Genomic DNA, 18,631 nt, shown 5'->3' on the forward strand with positions numbered 1-18,631 from the left:
GTGGGGGGGGGGGGGTAAGGGGAGAACCACTGCCTCCTTCCCTTTCCAACTGCTAATACTGCTTCCAAGTTTCCTGCAGGGTGGCTTTTTTTCATGCTGTCCACAATGTTTTAAATCCAGTGTAGTTCCCACATCTGCATACCGGGAGACAGATCTGCAGGCAGGGCAACTGCAATTCAGTCAAAGCAATGCACTACCTCGGGAGAGGGCAGGAATACAAGCAAGTTCTCAATGATCCCAGGAATAACAGGACCTCTGTTTTGTGTTATTGCTGGTGGATATATGGGCTTTCCCAAATTTCTGGCTTTCTGCGTGCAGTGAAGGAACAAAAGGACAACCAGATGGTAAATCTCTGCATTCCTCAGTACCAGCATTAGCCAGAGAGGTCCCACACTCACCAAATCATAGAGGATACCGCTGTTGTTGGGAACACACTGTTCACTGGTAAGACACGTGGAAAAAAACATACATATGTGTATATTTTAAATCTCTACATTATTACCTGAATATGTTCTAACATATATTTTGTTTTGTAAAGCTAGACGTGGTTATGTTCATGGTGGATAACCTCTGTACGCCCTTCTAACCAGGAAATGCAGAGGGCAGGGGCTTGTGGATTCTGTGCGGTAACATCCCCCACTTCATCCTCCCATAGACAAAGGGACTCAGTTGATAAACAAGGGATTGCTCCATGTTCATCTAAACAATATCCAGTTTCATCGGCTGTCTTTAATTATGTCCTATTGTGTTAAGTCTCTCAGGCATGCACACACATATGTAAACAAGAAAAACACAGTCCTCTACAGGACATCTCATGTTTTTTCTGAAACCAAAGGTTATGCTGGGGTATGAAGTTGGGTTGTGTCGGGGGTGACTGTAAGTAGCATTTCCAGCTTTGCAAAAACACTACGTTAAATAAACATTGCCATAGTCAAAACACTCTAAAGAAATTATCTGTAATGCAAAGAACAACAGAGGTATGTATGGGTGTTACAAGATTACTGCTTCTGAATTCTTTGAGGACAGAAGTCTCGTCTATAGAAAATCGCTGTTCTGATCTCAAGGCTACGCATTAGCTGGCTGGAACACTCCTTGTCAAGTCCATATCCACCAGCCAAATGCTCAAAGGCTGACTGCGATCCTACCAAAGTCACAGTGAGTGCTTCCCCTGACTTTGTGAACTCAGCTAATATTTAGTGCAGTTGTTCCTTGAGCAGTCAGGTCCTTATTTCCTAAAAGCTGCCCTTCTGGCCTCTCTTCAGCTCAGCCAGCACTGACTGCTTGCACAGCATCTCATCACATCAGCCACACATGTGGCATCAGGAACATTCCCCTTCATTAGCTTTTGCCCAGTGCTTCTTATTTAACAGTATGGGCTTTCACATCTTGCTCAGCATTTTGCCAGAGAGACAAAGAGGGAGGCAACAGCCTCTCTCCAGCTACTGGCTAATCGTACCAGAGAGGCAACCTGTGCTGTAGGCAGATGAGTACTTCTAGAAGAAGTAAAACTCTAAGAAAATCCAGAAATGCGATGGCTGGGCCAGCAGGGCAGGGACAGGATGGCTGCACATCTGCCTTCTGCCTCCTAAAACCCCTTCTCTACTCCCTAGCTCTCTACCTGGACTTCACCACAACTCCTGCACTACACAGCCCTCATCCCAGCTCCTCACTGTGCAAGTCATGGACAATTCAAAAAGCACCCAATCTATCAGACAGTGTCTGACTGCTTCAGCAGACCAAAGCTCAGAAGCAAGAGACAGAGCTCTCCCCGTGGTGCATGTTTTCATTAACAACACAGCTTGCTGAGGGGAGAAGAAGCTGCTCATTTGCTGTGCGTTGATGGATAAATCGTTCTTACTCCCCATCTTCACAGGACACTGAACACAGTATCTATCTGACAGTAACAAGGGACAGAAGTCAGGGATGAGGCTGCTACAAATCTTGAGAGCTGATTTATGACTCCCAAATCTATAGAAAATATAGGAGCTGGTTTCCACAAAAATAATGCGCCCTCACTCTGCAGTGGGGAGGTCCAATGCTACTGAAAGTCATGCTGAGCAGTGGAGATACCATCTATAAGAAGTTCATTTCCCATTTGTCTCCAAGTAGCCCCTTCCTTTTTACACCAATGCAAGCACACAATTGCAAGCAAAGAAGAAGCGACCGATTTTTATACCTGATAAGAGACTCAGAAACTACCTTAGACAATACTACAAAAGGCCACCAGCTCGACTTACAAGGACTATGCAAGTATCTATATTGAGTTTTCCAATTAAATTTCTTGCTTCTCAGTGCACATCACTGAAAAATGAATTAAAGGAAATCTCAGGTCAGCCCATACTACCCTCAGTCGTCCAGGATAGCCAACATTAGTAACAAAAGTCTGGTGACGGTGGGAAGGCACAGAAGGAAGTAAAGGTATCTCAACACAGATTTCTTGCCAGGTCAACATAACAATTTCAATTGCAGCCCTTTAACTGCAGCAAAAAAATTTAAATTGCAGCAAATTACATTTGCAGTGCATGACCTTCTGCTACAGGCTTAAGAACAGCAAATCCTCCTGGACAGTAGAGCTCATCTTTAAGCATTTTGATGCTTTAGGCTTTCCGAAAGTACTAGTAACTAAAGTTCTATCATTAAGCAATATCTTTTAATGTTCACAATTAAAGCCAGTTTTTACACTGCTGAATTGTTGGCACTTGAACATTTAAGAAGGCAGATAAGGATTGCAGCTTTGTTTACACGAACTGTTTACCAGGCTGTTCTTCCTCACCACAAGTACTACTTCCCCAACAAAAAATGGTTAATAAATCAGCATTTAGCTCTTCTGTCTAACACCTCTCTGAGCGCTTTTTATTACAGGTTTTCAAACTGGCTCCCATGAATCCTGATCGAGCCCTCTCCTTTCATATGCTAAGATCTAAGAGCTGTCTTGCAAATTACCAGCCACATATTTCTCAGCCACATCTGGTAGAACCCAGCAGCAGCTTTCTTCAGAAGTGCCTTTGAACAGGAACTCAAATTACTGGCTTCCCAGTGAGAGGATGAGTCTGCCGACATTTCTTGAAAGCACATAAGGCTTTTTCTCTCCAGCACATGGATAAGGGCCCAAACACCAATTCACGCTTCCTAACAGGGCTCCACAGGGCAGAAGTGGCTATCCTGGCTTGCCCTGGCATTGCTCTCTGCAGAGCCTAGTGGTCAACCAAGGGGGAAATTTACAGTTCTCCATTTGCCACATTTTGTCAGAATTAACAGAAATCAGTTTGGAAACCTTCAATACAAACACTTGAATGGGTGTGGGAAGATGAGCTCAACTTTTTGGCAGGAAAATATTGCGCGTGGCCCAAATGACTAGCCCCTTAAACAGCTTACAGAAATGAAAAAGTAGAGTCCAACTGACTTCTCAGAGTTAGCTGGCCAGATGCTAATGGAGCATGTCACACTGCATTGTCCGCACCTCTTCCTCCTCAACATAAAGCCTCCAGGCCCCAGACAATAAGAGTCAGCTTTAAGACACCGAGATAATCCTCTCATACGGAGAAGCAAAAAAGGTTGGGGACTCCTTTGATGGAAAACATCAACCAGAGCAGGGTATTGCTGATCTGGGGATGCCACACAGTAAAAGCACTGGGAATCTCCTCAGCATTATGGCCAGAATGAAACCCTGGCTGCAAAAAATGCGTCAAATTCCCATTTCCTGCAGTTGGCTATTGGTGTCAGCATCAGTTCACATCTTGTTAAAAACGTCCTCACTGGGATCTGCTGCTTAGTATGAAAAATGGGTGAGTTGTATAAAGAAACAAACCAGTCCTGCCAGAATCCATAACTGGGTCAACAGGATACCAGCCCTTAAGATGTTCAGTAGCATATTCAAACAGTTCAGAAACCATCTACCAAGCCAGAAATGCTTTTAATAATACGCATAACCTGAGCCTCTTTGAGCCAAATACCAAAAAAAAAAATATCTATCGATGTTTAAATAGATTACAAGCACGGAGTTATCTAACAACTGTTATGAGCAATCTTCCCCCGGCCTTAGTCATTTTACAGCCTTTTTACAGAGCACCAGCTTCAACGTGACCCAAGGTGTGAGCAGGGACGGCTTTCTGCAGGAGCTTCCAACACACAACGCAAAGGCCTGGAGCATGCCTTCGACAAGCAAACCGATGCCCAGGCTGCACTGCTCTTCATCTGGTAAAATTCAGCATTCTATCCTCTGGGTGAGCACCTCTCACAGGAGCTCCCACAGCACGTTTGAGGACTGAGGGGCTTTTGGTAGCTTGATAAAGTCTCTTACACTTTTATCCAAAGGTCCTTCATTTCTGATGAATGCAGAGCCTGCTCGCGTCTCACCTTCCTTCCCCACTCTCTGGTAAAAGAGCTGACGCAGATAAATGAGGTATAAATGAGCTGGCTTGTATCCTGCAGCGGTGTCATGGAGCTCGGTGGTAGCCAGACTCATGAGGATCTGCATACCTGCATTAGAGGCTGGCCAGTGCTCTATGTTGAAACCACTGGCTTAAAATACCCAGGGCCAAAGGTATCAAGACAATCACAACAGCATGGGCATCGAGCTAAGTGGCCTTGACCACACTGCTGGAGGAATTCCTTACCATGCCGCTCTTTTACACACTGAGAGACAGCTTATTTTTGTCACTCACTATTTAATCAAGCAGTAGTCTCTACAGGATAAGAGTTTATTGCTTGCAACTTATTTCAGCATCTGTGGCACATAAAAACACCAACACCTCCAAAATAACACCTGCTAGCTAGTCTACCTCCCCCCACAATTTCACATATTCAAATCTTCCAGAACTTTAAAAGCAAACATTTACACTAGGTAAGCCCAAGCTGTCAGCTGCCAGCTGGGTCCAGACTGGGAGCAGGAATGTGACTGCTTTTCTGTCAAATGAATCAGAGCAGCTGAGAGAGAATTCACAGCGGCCCTACACTGACCATGGAAGGATGCGCAATAGCTGATCTGCCAAAGTCAGATTGAGGTGCCCAGCTGGAGCAAAGTTACCTCATCAGAATATTTTTGAATTGCAAAACCAAATTCACAGCAGATCAGCACTTTGTATCATAGAAAAGCTAGAGTTTTAATATGGCATTAGGAGTCTTAAAGTGAGGTTTGCTGTTCTATGAAACCATAGCTTCTGGACGCAAGGATAAGTTAGAAAACAAAAGGCTAAGTCAGCTCTAAAAGAAGCTAACTGAAGAGGAGGAAAAAATAAAACCACAGAAAATCAAAAAGCTTTAATATTCATTAGGAGTTTCTTCCAATGACTCCAGCTGAATTTCTCAGATACTGCATTTTCACTTCAGTGTTTGTGTCTAGGGACCTCACAGCAATGAAGGCTCCAATGGGGCTGCAGAGTTTTGTCCCTAATATGCACAAACTGGAAAACACAAAATCTTATTTGCAGTCTTTGAACCTCTTATGGACCTCAAAAGAGATTTGTTTTCTACTTTCTCTACTCTCTAAACCCAATAGCCTTAGGTTAGGCAGTTATTGCAACATAATTCAATTTTGAAAAGCATCACATCTGTGCAGGAGGTTGGCATACACCTGTAGTAAAACTAGCAACCAGAGGATATAGGGGGAATCTATTTCAACATGTGCCCTAGGAATTAGCACACATAAAGCTCACTAGATCAGACTGGTCTGGTAGAGAGCAGAACTTGGCACTTTATGGACTACAGATCTTCCTTTTCTCACCACACATCCTTCAGCCCCATTCCAGATGCTGTTAATCCTACAATGAGGGTGGAGAATCAATCACAACTTTATAGCATTTTAAAAAGCCTTCTTAGTGTACCTGTCACAAATATTCCTTATTGAAAAGCAAATAATACCAGAAGGTAAGTAGCCTGACTCAATTAAAACAGTAGTAGATGTCCAATGAAGAAAAGAACATGCAGACTGGGTTGCTGTGCAGCACATGCCTTGGAAGTAAGCTTACATCAAGCACCAACCATGAAGCCCTAGCTGAGGATTTAAGCTCTAAAAGGCAATATCACATTCCTTTCCCCAAAAAACATCCACTAATTATGGAACTGCAAGGTGGGTTTGGAGACTATTAGTCTGCAGTGTGCTGTGCTCTCATTCAGTGACCTTGCTCATCACAACACAAGAGCTAAACTCATGCACTCTAAGATTATGTCTTGCTTTTGCTTCGATTCATTAGTTACATGGGCATTAAACTGATGGGCACTCATCCGCTTTGCCTGCAAGGCACACGTACGCTGCTTTCACAGCATTTTCCACGGTCACTTTTCTTACTGAGAAGGAAAAGTTGGCTTCCAGGACCTAAGATAACCCACCAGAAATGTCTACACAGAAAATAACAATCCAGTCCAGACAGGTCGAATCACAGCAAGGAGAGGGCTTCTGTGTGCTGCCTCTGCTCTGACATCGCTGATTAAATGCACTGAGTTAGAGCACTGCCAGGGAAGAATTACTGAATTCACAGCTATTCCACACGAACGCTGTGTTTTGTTGACTTTTAAACTAAGAATAGATAAGTTTTAAGCCCAGCGTAATCTTCTAATAGTCCACTCTTCTCTGTCCATTGTAGAGTGCACCCTGAGAGTGCCAAGTATGAGGCGCTGTAGAATAGGCTGCTGCTCTTTGAAATTTCTATCAGCTCAACCCTATTTGACAGAATCAGGATTTGGTCCTTCGCCTCCCCCTCTTTATTACTCATAAGCCTTGCTTGCAGCATGTTTTCAGAAGAGCAGCCATACAGAAACACTGACATTTGGCAAAAGAAAGCTTCATCCAACGTTACGATCTCATTTACATATGTCTGTACCTGACTGAGATAGCTGAACAACAGAGTTTGTCAAGTAAACACGAACAAAGCATGACTCAGTATATGCAGGCTGCTAACAACCAACATCTACAGCTTCACAAATGAATCACAACAATCAAACCACAAAGAATTAGCAAAAAAGGGAGTGCAAAAATGCTAGACTGCATGAAATAACATTGCTAAATAACAAAAAAATAATCTTACCACAGAGCAAGTCTCTGCTCAATTTCCTTGAGAAAACCAGTGTGAAATTTGTGCAAAGGTTCGAAGTTGGAGAATATAAGATTTTTCAGAGTCTCGGGCATGCAATCCTCTTTGCTCACTGCACTCTGAAACCACTACAAACAGAAAAGAAGTAAAATTACCAAGGGGGTGGCATGCAGCAGGTATGACCATGGCTGTCTGCATCAAACACCTACAGACCTAGCCCAGTAAGAAGCTTTCCAGCTGGCACTAGGGACGTAACTCCAGCTACCCCGACACTCCCACCTCCGGAACTGGCGTTCTTATCAGTGGTCAGGCCCTGCATAGGTGAAAAAGAAACTCCCTTCCTCTTTGCCATCACTGACCAAATCTCAAAAGTTCTTTTCAAGCCCAAACTGGATTTGCAAATACTGTAGGTGCAAGAGGATTTTCTCAAGAGAATACTTGCAAGCGTTCCAGTAAAACCACAAAATACGCTCTGCATTTTATTTTGCTGAGTTCTGTCTGAAATCCCATTGACAGGAGTTAGGATAGTAAACACTTAAACTCACGGAGCTGTTCACGGTCGGAGAAATCGTGTTTTGCAAAGTGAACAAGTAGCACAGCATGTTGCACTTTTAAGACAAGATGCTGGGAGCAGGAAACAGGAGGGTCAGGCCCAACACTGTTAAGACTGCAACAGGCTCCTGCTCAGTCTTGCTGCATGTTCGCTTTATTTTACCCTGGGAGACACACGGATGATGTAAAACCAGAGGACTACAGGGCTTGTCAAGATGGCAGACGATTCTCTTCAGCATGATAAGAGTACTCCCTCTCCTTGTTGCCCTGAGGGGCTCTAGCTATCTATGGTTGCCTTCCAGCAACAGACACAAGGCTGTAGGGATCATATATAAGATACAGTAGGCTCGACACCGCATCAGCTGACGCAGACCTAGGTTAAAAAGAGGCAATCCTAAGCCTCCCCTCTCTGTCATTTTATTTCTGCACTGAGCTGAGCTAAGACTGAAGAACTGCAGACCTACCAAGTCTCATACTTCATGCATGGAACTTGCTCTATCTTTTCTAATGACACTGGTTTCCTGGGCCACAGACATGCATAGCACAGCCTATGGGTCTCATCAGCTTAGAGACTTTCTATGGCTCTATTCAAATTTGCCTGCTACAAGGATAAAGGGCTGGGTAGTGGTTTGACCTAAGGCAGAAACTGGCAGGGAGCTATGAAGAGGTAAAACTTGCTGCTTCTGCAGCTGCTGAGTGAAATGAAAGATGAAAGCAGCACATCTGTTGTTAGGACTGCAGCAATGATCACTGTCCCACACAGCCTGGCATCTCCATAAAGCCAGGATCAGTAGGCAGAGAAGCCACTGCTATCCTGCTGCCTCTAACAACCATGCTCCTCCAGCTTACATCAGCTGTGTCTAATTTGGTGTCAGATCTATTTCATCTGCCATGTGGTATCCTGGAGTAGAAGAGAAACTGGGGAGGTGTCTCTTCCTGGTTCCCCACTGGTACCAGCAGACTCTTCCCTGCAGCACATCCTCCTTACAACATCTGATGCACGAAGTGGCAATGCACAACCTCAGAGAGGTACACACACTGGGCAATTAAACATCTGGGAAGTCTGGAACTGACTGAACCTGACAGAACTGCTGAAATACCTTCAGACGGTTTGGACCCAGCTCCCTCTCACAGATAACTATCGTTTAAGGCCAAATCTTGCACATGTTACTCTTGGAAATTAAATAGGACTGTTGCGTGTGCAAAGAAAGCACCTGAGTGATTTTAACAATCACATGCTGATAAGATGCTACAAAATAGTAAGTTATTTAACAGTCAGTTTTACTTACTGAAAAGTCAGAAACATTCCAATAGGTGCTCTATCACACTTGATGTTAAATGGAAGGCATTTAAGCCAGAGGAAAACATTAGTATGCCCCCCTAGGGAGCAACTTCAGTTTTAAGAGAAATCATTGAAAACCCACAGGCATTTTCAGTAATTACAACCACAAAGCATGAGAGCAAGAAAGAATAACTGAACTGTGTTCCAAGTTCCTCAACCTGAAAGAGTTTCATAGTGCATGTTACTAACCACAGGGCAAACCTTCGCTTTCTGCTTTTTGTGTTACTTCCTCCCCAGAGCTGTACTCCTGAGCACCGCAGAGAATACCTACAGTGCAGCACATAAAAGCAGCGTGGAACAGCTAAGATGTTAAATGGAGCGGATGAAATACTACTGCTGACTGCAGCTTCGCGTGTTTCACGAGTAACGCTGAAGTAAACATACCGATGTGATAACTTCAAGGTCCTTCAGGTATGTTCGTTCTGTGGTTGCTACTTCTTTAGCAATGAAGTAAGCTTTCTCAGTTGGGAATCTCTGCAAATTGCAAACACGTTAGGTTTTCATCTGCTTTTATGGAGCTGCTTTCTGTAGAAAAAAAACTGCAGGCAACAATCACCAAGAGAGTTACAAACTAGTGACCCCTGTCTGTGGTTACTGTGACTCATGCTTGACTGTTCATAAGCCCTGAAGCCCTGGAAACAATTCTGCCATGCCAACACAAGAGAACAAACACCTTCTATGGGTTCTTGAGAGACTTCTTTCTCCCACAAGGTCTTCTAAGCTGATGTTCTTTTTGGCTTATTGCACACCTGTGGAGCAGGACATATTCTGGAGTTCACAAAAAAAATCCTTTGCAGGCCAGACAACTACGTGAACCAAATCTGACAAATGCTGCAAAAAACAGTGCCTAATTATTACAGGTTTCACTATCAGAGTAAGAATCTACAGCAAAACACTCAACAAAAAATTAAATCTGGATGATTTTCCCAGTGCAGGTGAACAACCTAACAGTGAGAGAGAGGAAGGATTTTAGAGTACGCTATAGATTTTAAATTTCAGGAAAAAAAAACACAACTCAACTCTAATTTTCCTGTGCTATCCAAGAGGCAAAAGTGGTTCTGACCTCTTAGTTCTTGCTCTGAGCTGCTCATGAAGCTAAAAGGAAGATCCATGAACCTTTTGCTCTATGCTTCCTCCCTGAAGATCAGCAATGTATAGCATGCACCAGAAAGGGATGTGAGGCAAGACCGTGCAGGCATTTCCCAGTCAGAGTATAATGCCATGGGAACCATCATCAGCTGGTATAAACTAGAACAGTCTGCTGCTGTACGTTGGGCTGGCAGAGAGAATTGTGAGTCTATTAATAGCTTCTTGGCTTTTCTTCTCAGATTTCTCTCACGTGTCTTCCATACACATGCCACACTTTCACCAAAGCCAGCTGAGTTCTTACCGTCTTCCTCCTGAGATGGTCCCAGCTCAGGAAAAAAAGCAGGCAACAGAAGCACGAGCATAGCCTGCCTCCTCCTGCGGCACAGGAGGGATGAGCTGGCAGACACTGAGAATACCCTGGCTCAGACAGAATCACTTCTGTCACTGAAGACAGTTTTGGATGCGATGCTTCCTTATGGTTTTGCTGCAATGATGGGGCTGAGCCAAACACTTCCAGCTGAGCACTGCAGGCTGGAGTTCAAAGAGAGTATTTTCCACTCCCAAATGCTCCCTGCAGGGACAGACTGGCTTGTATGCTTCCACACAACCTCTACACTGCCCCTTTGCTGTCTGTTACCTGGAAATTCTCCCTGCAATACCACACTGGATCTAACTGTTTTGTTACATCAAACTACTAAACTCCTCTCCCTAAAAACAAGCCAGATTTATGAGGGACCGTATCAAAACAGCCTCAGAATTAACACTTCCACCCAAAGGACTGGCCCAGATTTATCCCACCTTTGGGGCATGGAGCTACCGATCTTCCTTCTGCTGCTTATAGGGGAGCTAACTCCTAACTCCTGCACCTCTGTTCAGGAGGATGAATCCAGGCCGCTGAGCTCTTGGCTGCAGCAGCTCTGTGGTTACTGGCCAGACCCACTCTTAAATGGGAGATCAGCCTCAGAAGCACAGGGATCTCTTGGACACATCCTGACTGAGGGCAGCAGACACCAAGTGGCCCAATTCAAGTTATTTATGTAGATCTATGATGAGAAAGCTGCAAGGTATGTAGAATTAGTAGCTTTGACAAATAACAGTGGGCACAACACAACACAGAGAAGAGGGCCAAGGGCCACCACCCCTGCCTTACCTTTTTTCTGACCTCTTCCTCTTCCTCAGTCCTGATGCATGATGGGTCATTCAGCAAAGGGCTTATCAAGGGAGATGACTGCTTGGCATCAGGGCTCAAGTTTGGAGATAATGACATGTTTGCCACTGATGGTCCTCCTTGGGAATTGATGGAAAGCTCTGAAAGATGAGGGCTGCCAGTCAGAGAACCTGCTAAAAAAATGGTACAACAGAAACCAGTTAGGACACGTTCTCTCTATGCAAAAAATTTACCATCTTAAGTTGCAGCATGTGAAATTACACTACAATACACAGCCACCAGGGTCCTCAAACTTCTGCAAGCGGACATGAAGTCAGAGGAACTGAATCCACTTGCATTAACCAAGGGACTGGAGTGTTTTCTTAGCTGACGAAACTGGCTGAAATTAGTGTCTCTGTAAGGAAGGGATCAGGGCATACGTGACTGAGCTGCAAGATTTACAGCTACACATCAAATTAACACCAAATTTTTCACCATTGTCACCTACTCTATTAAAGAGAATAAATAAAACAATAAGGGAGTCACCCTAGGCGTGCTATTCTTTCTAGCCAACTAAAAAGATTCAAATCAGTACTCCATAGGGAGCTATAGGACATATCTAATAGAAGTCTAGAGAAAAAGAAACAAAGACTTTCTACAGTAGTGTTGCAGCTAAATAACACCAGGTATATCTAACATGAAGGGAGAAAACTACTAGTTCCCCAATTGCTACACACAACACAAGTATGTATATTGTACCTTGTAGGTCTTTCCATGCTCCTCTGATTGTTTGGGATGGAAATGCTAGCATTACATTTACATAAGAAAAGCAATATTTTTAATGCACAAAGCATGACAACTTTAGATTAGCACAGATATAAAATCTCATTTAATTTTGGATTCAAAATAGTAAAGAATTAGACAATTAATTACACTTTCATGGATTCACATACGCTACATTAAATATTACTGAAATGAGCATTTTGCCTTTTGGGAAGCAGTTAGACTGCTGACTGCACAAAGGAGAGAGTTTGCCAAAAATGCCCACTGTTCTCCATCATCCCCTCCTCCAAACCTCTGAAAATCTAAACCTGTTTTAGAAGATGGATCTTTCACGTGGAAGAACATTCACAATCTGTACAATTTTGGCATCACACCTTAAAATCCAACAAAAAAAAATTTCCATGACAAGCTCTTGATTACCACAGCTAATAGTCTGTCTAGGATTAAAGGTAAAATATACATTGCCATATATACTTAAGGGCAAATACATTATACTGTCATGGGGTGGGTTTTTACCCTCTCTAGATTATGATAGCTAAATGTTTCTGCTAGTGAGACAACACAGGTGAGACACTCCAGTAAACAGAGGCACCAATAAATATAATTAGGCCAGTTGTAAAACCTATTTATTTTCTGGAAGAACTTAAGATTTATTGCTAGAACATGAATGTTTTCCAGTTCCAAAGCAGTTCATGTTTATATTTCATTCCTTAGAAAAGAGAAGGAAAAACACAGTACAGTCATCAGTTTACGTAATCATGACAGTTATGTAGCCTATTATAAATCAAAGTCAAAGCAGTGTTTGTCTGATATGAAATAAAGTTCTGTATTATTACAGCTAGCAGGAACGACTTTATCAACAGTTTCACACTAAATCAGTGTTCGGTGAAATTTGAGGAAATGCCACAGCTTGTTACACAAATGTCAATTTTATTGACTCTAGCACACAACTGTATACAGTGTTTTCAAAAGAAATTGAATTCATCAATGAGAAATAGTGAAACAGATTAATAGCAAGGTTGTAAGGTTAAGAGTGCTATACTCTACATTACAAAAGACGTAAGAAAAGTGATATCACCTCAAACATGGAAACAAAGAAATTCTGGCACTATGCCTGTCATATGACAGCATAATAAACGATTTGCACCTCTGTGAGAAGTTCACAGGCAGTATATTCTAGAAGTTAAATAGCACCTATCCATGATAGATAGATATAGATAAATAAACATATCTACCTACCTATTTGTAACGCTACATCTAACTTCAGGTGTACTGGAATTTCTATCAGTACGAGTATTTAAAACTATAAAATATCGGATGTACAATGAATTAAAAAGACTTCCTAATCCACACTTGGAAGACACAACTTCAGAAAAGTATTATAAAAATATCAAGAAAAACTGTGCCTGGTGGCTCACAGCATTGTGCATACCCTCGCTGATTACAGGCTTGCACACCAATACATCACTGCCACTCGCAGATCTATTTTGCAGCAAGTCAAAATGCTACATTCTCTTCTTTTTTTTTGGTATGAAAGTGGATGTGAGCTAAGTCCAAACACCACCACAAGCTAGACCCCATTTGCCAATATGCCGGACAACTGAAAACTAAAGCTAGGTGTAAGAAGGTGACTACACTGAAAAAGGGCCTCAAAATGCTGTTTCTTTAGCACATTCTGGGGCCTAATTACAATCAACATGGCCAAAAAGATGAACACGTCACATGTTGTTCTGGTAAAAAGTGGGAAAACAACTTGCTCTGCTTTGAGAATGTCAGTAAGTCACAAAGAAATGAAAATGGAAGGTCTTCTCCCCATCATCACCAGTCAGGACATGTGTCATGCTGATGGGTCAAGGCAATGGTGCAAAGTGTTTTTGTCTTCTCCATGGAGGTGAGGAACAAATAATCTACATTAACCAAATGGTCTTTTCCTCTGTGTTTCATCTGACCTTCTGCCACAGAAGAGTATATCCATACACGCTCTACTCAGCAGCTACATACTGCAGAATATAAACAGAAGCAGAGGGAAGACCAATCTTATTTACAAGGTACTGAAATTCCTCACATTTTACCCCAAATAATTCCTTGAGTGACAGCAAATTATTAGCATGTCAGTTGTCAGATAAGAAATGGGACTGCTCAGCACCTTAGAGGCCTTAGAGGTTTGCAGCTGGTAACACTGAATCCTCTTCACTCTTACTTCAAGTCATTTTTATGTAGATTGAAACTTCAACTTGGGGGGCATCTGTCAAATACAATGGAGCTAGCTCTATATAAACACAAACCAGAAGACAGGTACAAAGGGATGTTTATCTCCAGATGGCTTGAAAACATACTAAAAGGATATCCTTGGTGGAGTCGACAGGAATTAAACAAGTGCTTAAATACTTTTCCTGGGTTTAAGAATTTTGTTTTAAGACCTAGGAAGAGACAGGCAGGCTATCTGGCTGCAATTCGTCCCACTAGCAGTATCTGCTTTGCTCTAGGCTCCCATCGTGCACAGATATTAAGTCAAAGGTACCAGTGTTGAGTTTGGTGCCTCAGGAGACTTGGGCTAGCTGAGCTATGCTGCTTTAAAATATGTCCAGTACCAGGGGGAAACACATTCCTCATCACTGCTTTTCAGTTGATGAATGAAGTCTCTCTCAGAGGTCAATTCTTATAATCGGTGTGCTGAACTGTGTGCTGCCTCTCTGTTGGCAATATAGACAACATAAAATGACCCAAAATCTCAAGTTAGAGGCTTTAACCTAAGAAGGGAAGGCTCATCTCCTTCTGAGGAAGATGGGCCCAATATATCCTTCCTCCTTTATTCTCTTATTCCTGAAAGTGATGAGTAACCAACTTATGCCATTTAGCGTTCTGCATCTACGTCAGCTGAAATGATTCCCATGTCTACACACTGTGTTTCAGCAGCAACGAAGAATACAGGAGTGTGAAGATGCTCTTGTTTGTGTTCCTCTGTGCAGTACCACAAAGTGAAAAGTATTCCATTATGGAAGTATCAGCCATAACTGAAAATGACTCACATTCTGCTGGAAAGTTTCATGTACAGCTACAGCCCTCATTCAAACTCAACTGTAAGGGTTATATACTTCTCAAGGTTTGTAGGGTCATTATTAGAAATTTAAATGTTTTAAGAGTTAGGATAGTGCCTTTTTCAATACCTGGCATACTGCAGGACTCCTGGGTTATTACCCATTAGTGTTGCTCCACAGCTACTTAAGTTGGGAAAAGCGACATCCAGATCCTAACTGCTCTGCTTTAAGGGCAGATGAGTTTCTTTTAAACTCCAGCTTGGTAGATGAAACCTAAGCTGGTGCCCCTCTGCCCTTGCATTACTGAACATACTACTTACAGAAGCTCTTCAATAAAGCATCTGACAAAGCTGCTGCTATTTTAGCCGCAGTTGAGCCTAGCTTAACTTTCCATTCTTACAGTGGTTGCTTACCTCTAGCTTCTAACTTAAAGTCTGGTCAGAGAAAGACACGTAATTCAAAATGACATGGGGGCAGAGCTCCAGAAGAATGGGTAACAGTTTTCCCATGTATTTTGCTGATGACTGGAGTACCTTAGATTGGAGAAGAGTTTAAGAAGGGTGTCCCCCTGTTCTCCCCCCAGCTCCCTGGGGGACCAGTTCATCAGGCTGTCCTTCTATTCTCCGTTAAACAAAATAAACAGGAGTGCTGGAGACAGTTTGTTAGAATTAAAGATCTTGAAAAGAAGTTACATATCAATCAGAAATTCATGTACAAACATCCCTGAATGCAGTACTACAAAAACTGAGCAGGAATGGGAAGAAAAAAAACATTTCAGGAAGAGATGTGATGTCACACAAAACCAATAACCCTGCCTGGCACCAAGGGAACATGGCAGGGTGAAGGGTTTGCTGACTTCACACCTTCAAAACTCTGCCATGTGCCCAAGGCAGAAGTGGCAGTGAGAGGTTTGGGAGAATGGCGTGCCTTCTCAATGAACCAATTTCCTCAGATTCAGGACAAAGCATCAGCCAGCAAATGGACAGAACAATTAAATCAGTGATAGTTTTACAGCAAAATACCGGTCAGAATGAGTAAAAGCCTTAAATACAGGTAAAACTAAAAAAAAAAAAAAAAAAAAAAAAAAAGCTTTGATAGGATGCTTTTTTTCAAAAACAAACAAACAAACAAACAACCCTACACATGCCTATCAAGTTTTCTTAACTAAAAAAAAAAAAAAAAAAAAAAAAAGAAAATTAATTCCATGCATACACAGTTAAATGGCTTGACATGCTTATATTCTCATTAAGCTTGGTGTTGTTTTAGTAGCCAGCAACCTCCCCAGTTGGTAAAGGTCCATGCTTTACGGGTGTACTGCAGTATTAGACAGTGGTGAGTGTGAAATCAGACAGTAGCTGCTGGAGGCCTACATCAGGGTATGCTCAGATCTTAAAAACAAAGAGTGAATGCTGCAGCCTGGGAAGAACACAGGGTCAGTGGGCATCAGTCCTTTGTCTGGCCTTGATCCTCCCAGACAGAAATAGAGTGAACAACAGAAGGATCCCCTACTGTACGCAGGGTTATGGCTAGTTTGCTTTTGTTTGTTTGTCTTCAAATCAACATGACCTGGTGCTATAATCGAACTGAAAATATTCTGATACGTTTAGCCCCTGTGTAAGCTTAAGCCACAGATACTGTCCATTTCAACAAGGCATCTCCCCATGACTGCAGTGATCCTGCTTACAGGCTATGGCAGGCGGAGTTAACCATCACTAGGTGCAGCCTTCATCAGGAAATGAAGGGCAGTACAATCACGCTCAATGGAGCTGTAATGCCCTGGAAACCAGACCTTCTTCCCCCCTCCCTCCGCTCTTCTGCATCTCAACGTGAAACTCACAGCCTGGGGGTGGAGGGGTTGTTTTCTCCAGTTCTGAGATGAGGAGTGCTCTATGAGACAAGATCACTGTAATAAGAGGAATTAGGTACTCCCAATACAAACAGGTATTTCAGCAGTAAAAGGACATTGAGACAGTGCTCCAAACAATGCAAGGAACAGAAGATACACCATGCTTTGAGAATAAAGACAGAACATTGAAAAGGCTTTTTCTCCCAGAGAGGTACATGCTGACAAAACAGTGCATACAATGAAACAAAAAATGTTTCTCTTTAAACGGTATTAAACAAATGACAAAAATGAGAATGAAGTCCCCAGCATTTTCAATTTTAAAAATTAATTTTGACTCTTGAGACTTATTAAAAAAAAGTATGCATGTGCACACAGAAATCAGGAAAGGGCCAAATAGGTGAAACACAGCCAAGCTTACGAACTTTGTTAGTGGATTCAGGTGAGTTTCTTAGCAGGAAAGGGGAAAAATAAGGAATTCAGCTAATCAAAGGTTTTAAGTGCCTCACAGAAAAGCAACAAGCATGAGCACTACTGTTCACTGAACTAAACACAGACCTACCTCTGATCTTGCTGTAAAAATCAAAGGCAATAAGATAACTGATTTCTTCTCAAAACAAGATTTGAAGCATCTTAAAGAAAGCATCTAATCTAATTCTAACAAGCTGAAAAGCTCTTGAATCAGAAAACATTCATTTTCCTCCAGTTTTCCTTGTTCAGTCACTGACAGCTATATAATTACTGGCCTTAAGAGTTAATTTCTATCAGTAGAACTTTTCAATTTTTATGGTTCCCAGGGGCCAAAACTTTACCAAAAAATCATAAATTAAATTACACCTTAAAACGAATAATTCTAGAGTAAGCTAAGTATTTACTTTCATGTCATGCAAATTTAAGATCTTTACCTCCTTTACTGCAATAATATCATTATTTACACTCACGCTTGTGGAAAACGCCTGTGAATACGCAGCTCAGCCAGGCACACAGGCTTCCCAAATTTCATAGCATTTAGAAGAAAGTGCTCACTGCTTTTTATAACAAACAACAGAAAACAAGCATCCTGCTTATTCTACCTGCTCTTTATAGACCACAGAAACAGAACAGAATACAAAATACTCTAAAGAACTGCAAACATGCCACCCAATCTAGGCTTTTTACTCATATTAAGCCTTTGATTTTTAAGCAAAGTTCTTTTAAGTATTTCAAAATACCAAAGGCAGCGCAACAGCCTAACTGTGGGGAATGACATAGAAGACGGTTTTGCTCAGGATCTACATGTAGCACAAAAGCTGTTTCCCTTATAAATAATAACATATGTGCCCTTGTCTAGGCATAATTCAGCCTGGAGCTTGTATTCCTTTCCCTTCCAGAAACTCACAGCACCAGCAGAAATTTTCCCTGATGTAGCTTGACTTAAGCCAGCCAGGTGCCATCCCCATTTAAGAGAAGTCACACATCAGCCTAACCTTTGGGACCTTCCGATGGGAACATTCTGCATCAGTCACTTACAATCAGAAAAGCACAAACCAAATCATCATCATCAAGTAGGAGACAGCAGCAATCTGCTGGGTTTCTGACAAAAGGAGTGTTCTCCTACCACTTGTCTTTGACAGCAGCTAACAAAAGAAAGTTGTATATGTTTTTCCAGGAAATTCAGGTTATCTCATATACAGAGGGTCTTTCTTATTTGGTATGGAGAACTGGATTGAACCCCTATATATGGAGAGCAAACAAATACGCTAATATATGTGGAAGCTGCCTTAGGAAACTACATCATTCAGAGAGATACGCATTTTTGAAAGAATGAAA

At 42.2% G+C, this 18,631-nt stretch overlaps 1 protein-coding gene across 7 annotated transcripts in view; it reads right to left on the minus strand.

Annotated features, from left to right (window-relative positions):
- Positions 1 to 18,631, minus strand: part of FARP1 (FERM, ARH/RhoGEF and pleckstrin domain protein 1) — a 205,392-nt gene that overhangs the window by 17,098 nt on the left and 169,663 nt on the right. For 6 of the 7 annotated variants that reach the window (XR_002444130.1, XM_021416320.1, XM_021416328.1 and 3 more), the window contains 3 exons: positions 11,162 to 11,352; positions 9,307 to 9,396; positions 7,023 to 7,156 (listed from right to left, as the gene is read on the minus strand). Coding sequence is in view for 6 of the 7 variants with exons in the window: in XM_021416320.1 (XP_021271995.1) it covers positions 7,023 to 7,156; positions 9,307 to 9,396; positions 11,162 to 11,352 (415 nt within the window). In the remaining variant the exon portion in view is untranslated. The remainder of the gene's footprint in view (positions 1 to 7,022; positions 7,157 to 9,306; positions 9,397 to 11,161; positions 11,353 to 18,631) is intronic. The other variant, XM_021416360.1, reaches the window with a different exon arrangement.

This window comes from Numida meleagris, chromosome 1, assembly GCF_002078875.1.
Source record: "Numida meleagris isolate 19003 breed g44 Domestic line chromosome 1, NumMel1.0, whole genome shotgun sequence".
In the NCBI taxonomy this organism is placed as follows: domain Eukaryota; kingdom Metazoa; phylum Chordata; class Aves; order Galliformes; family Numididae; genus Numida; species Numida meleagris.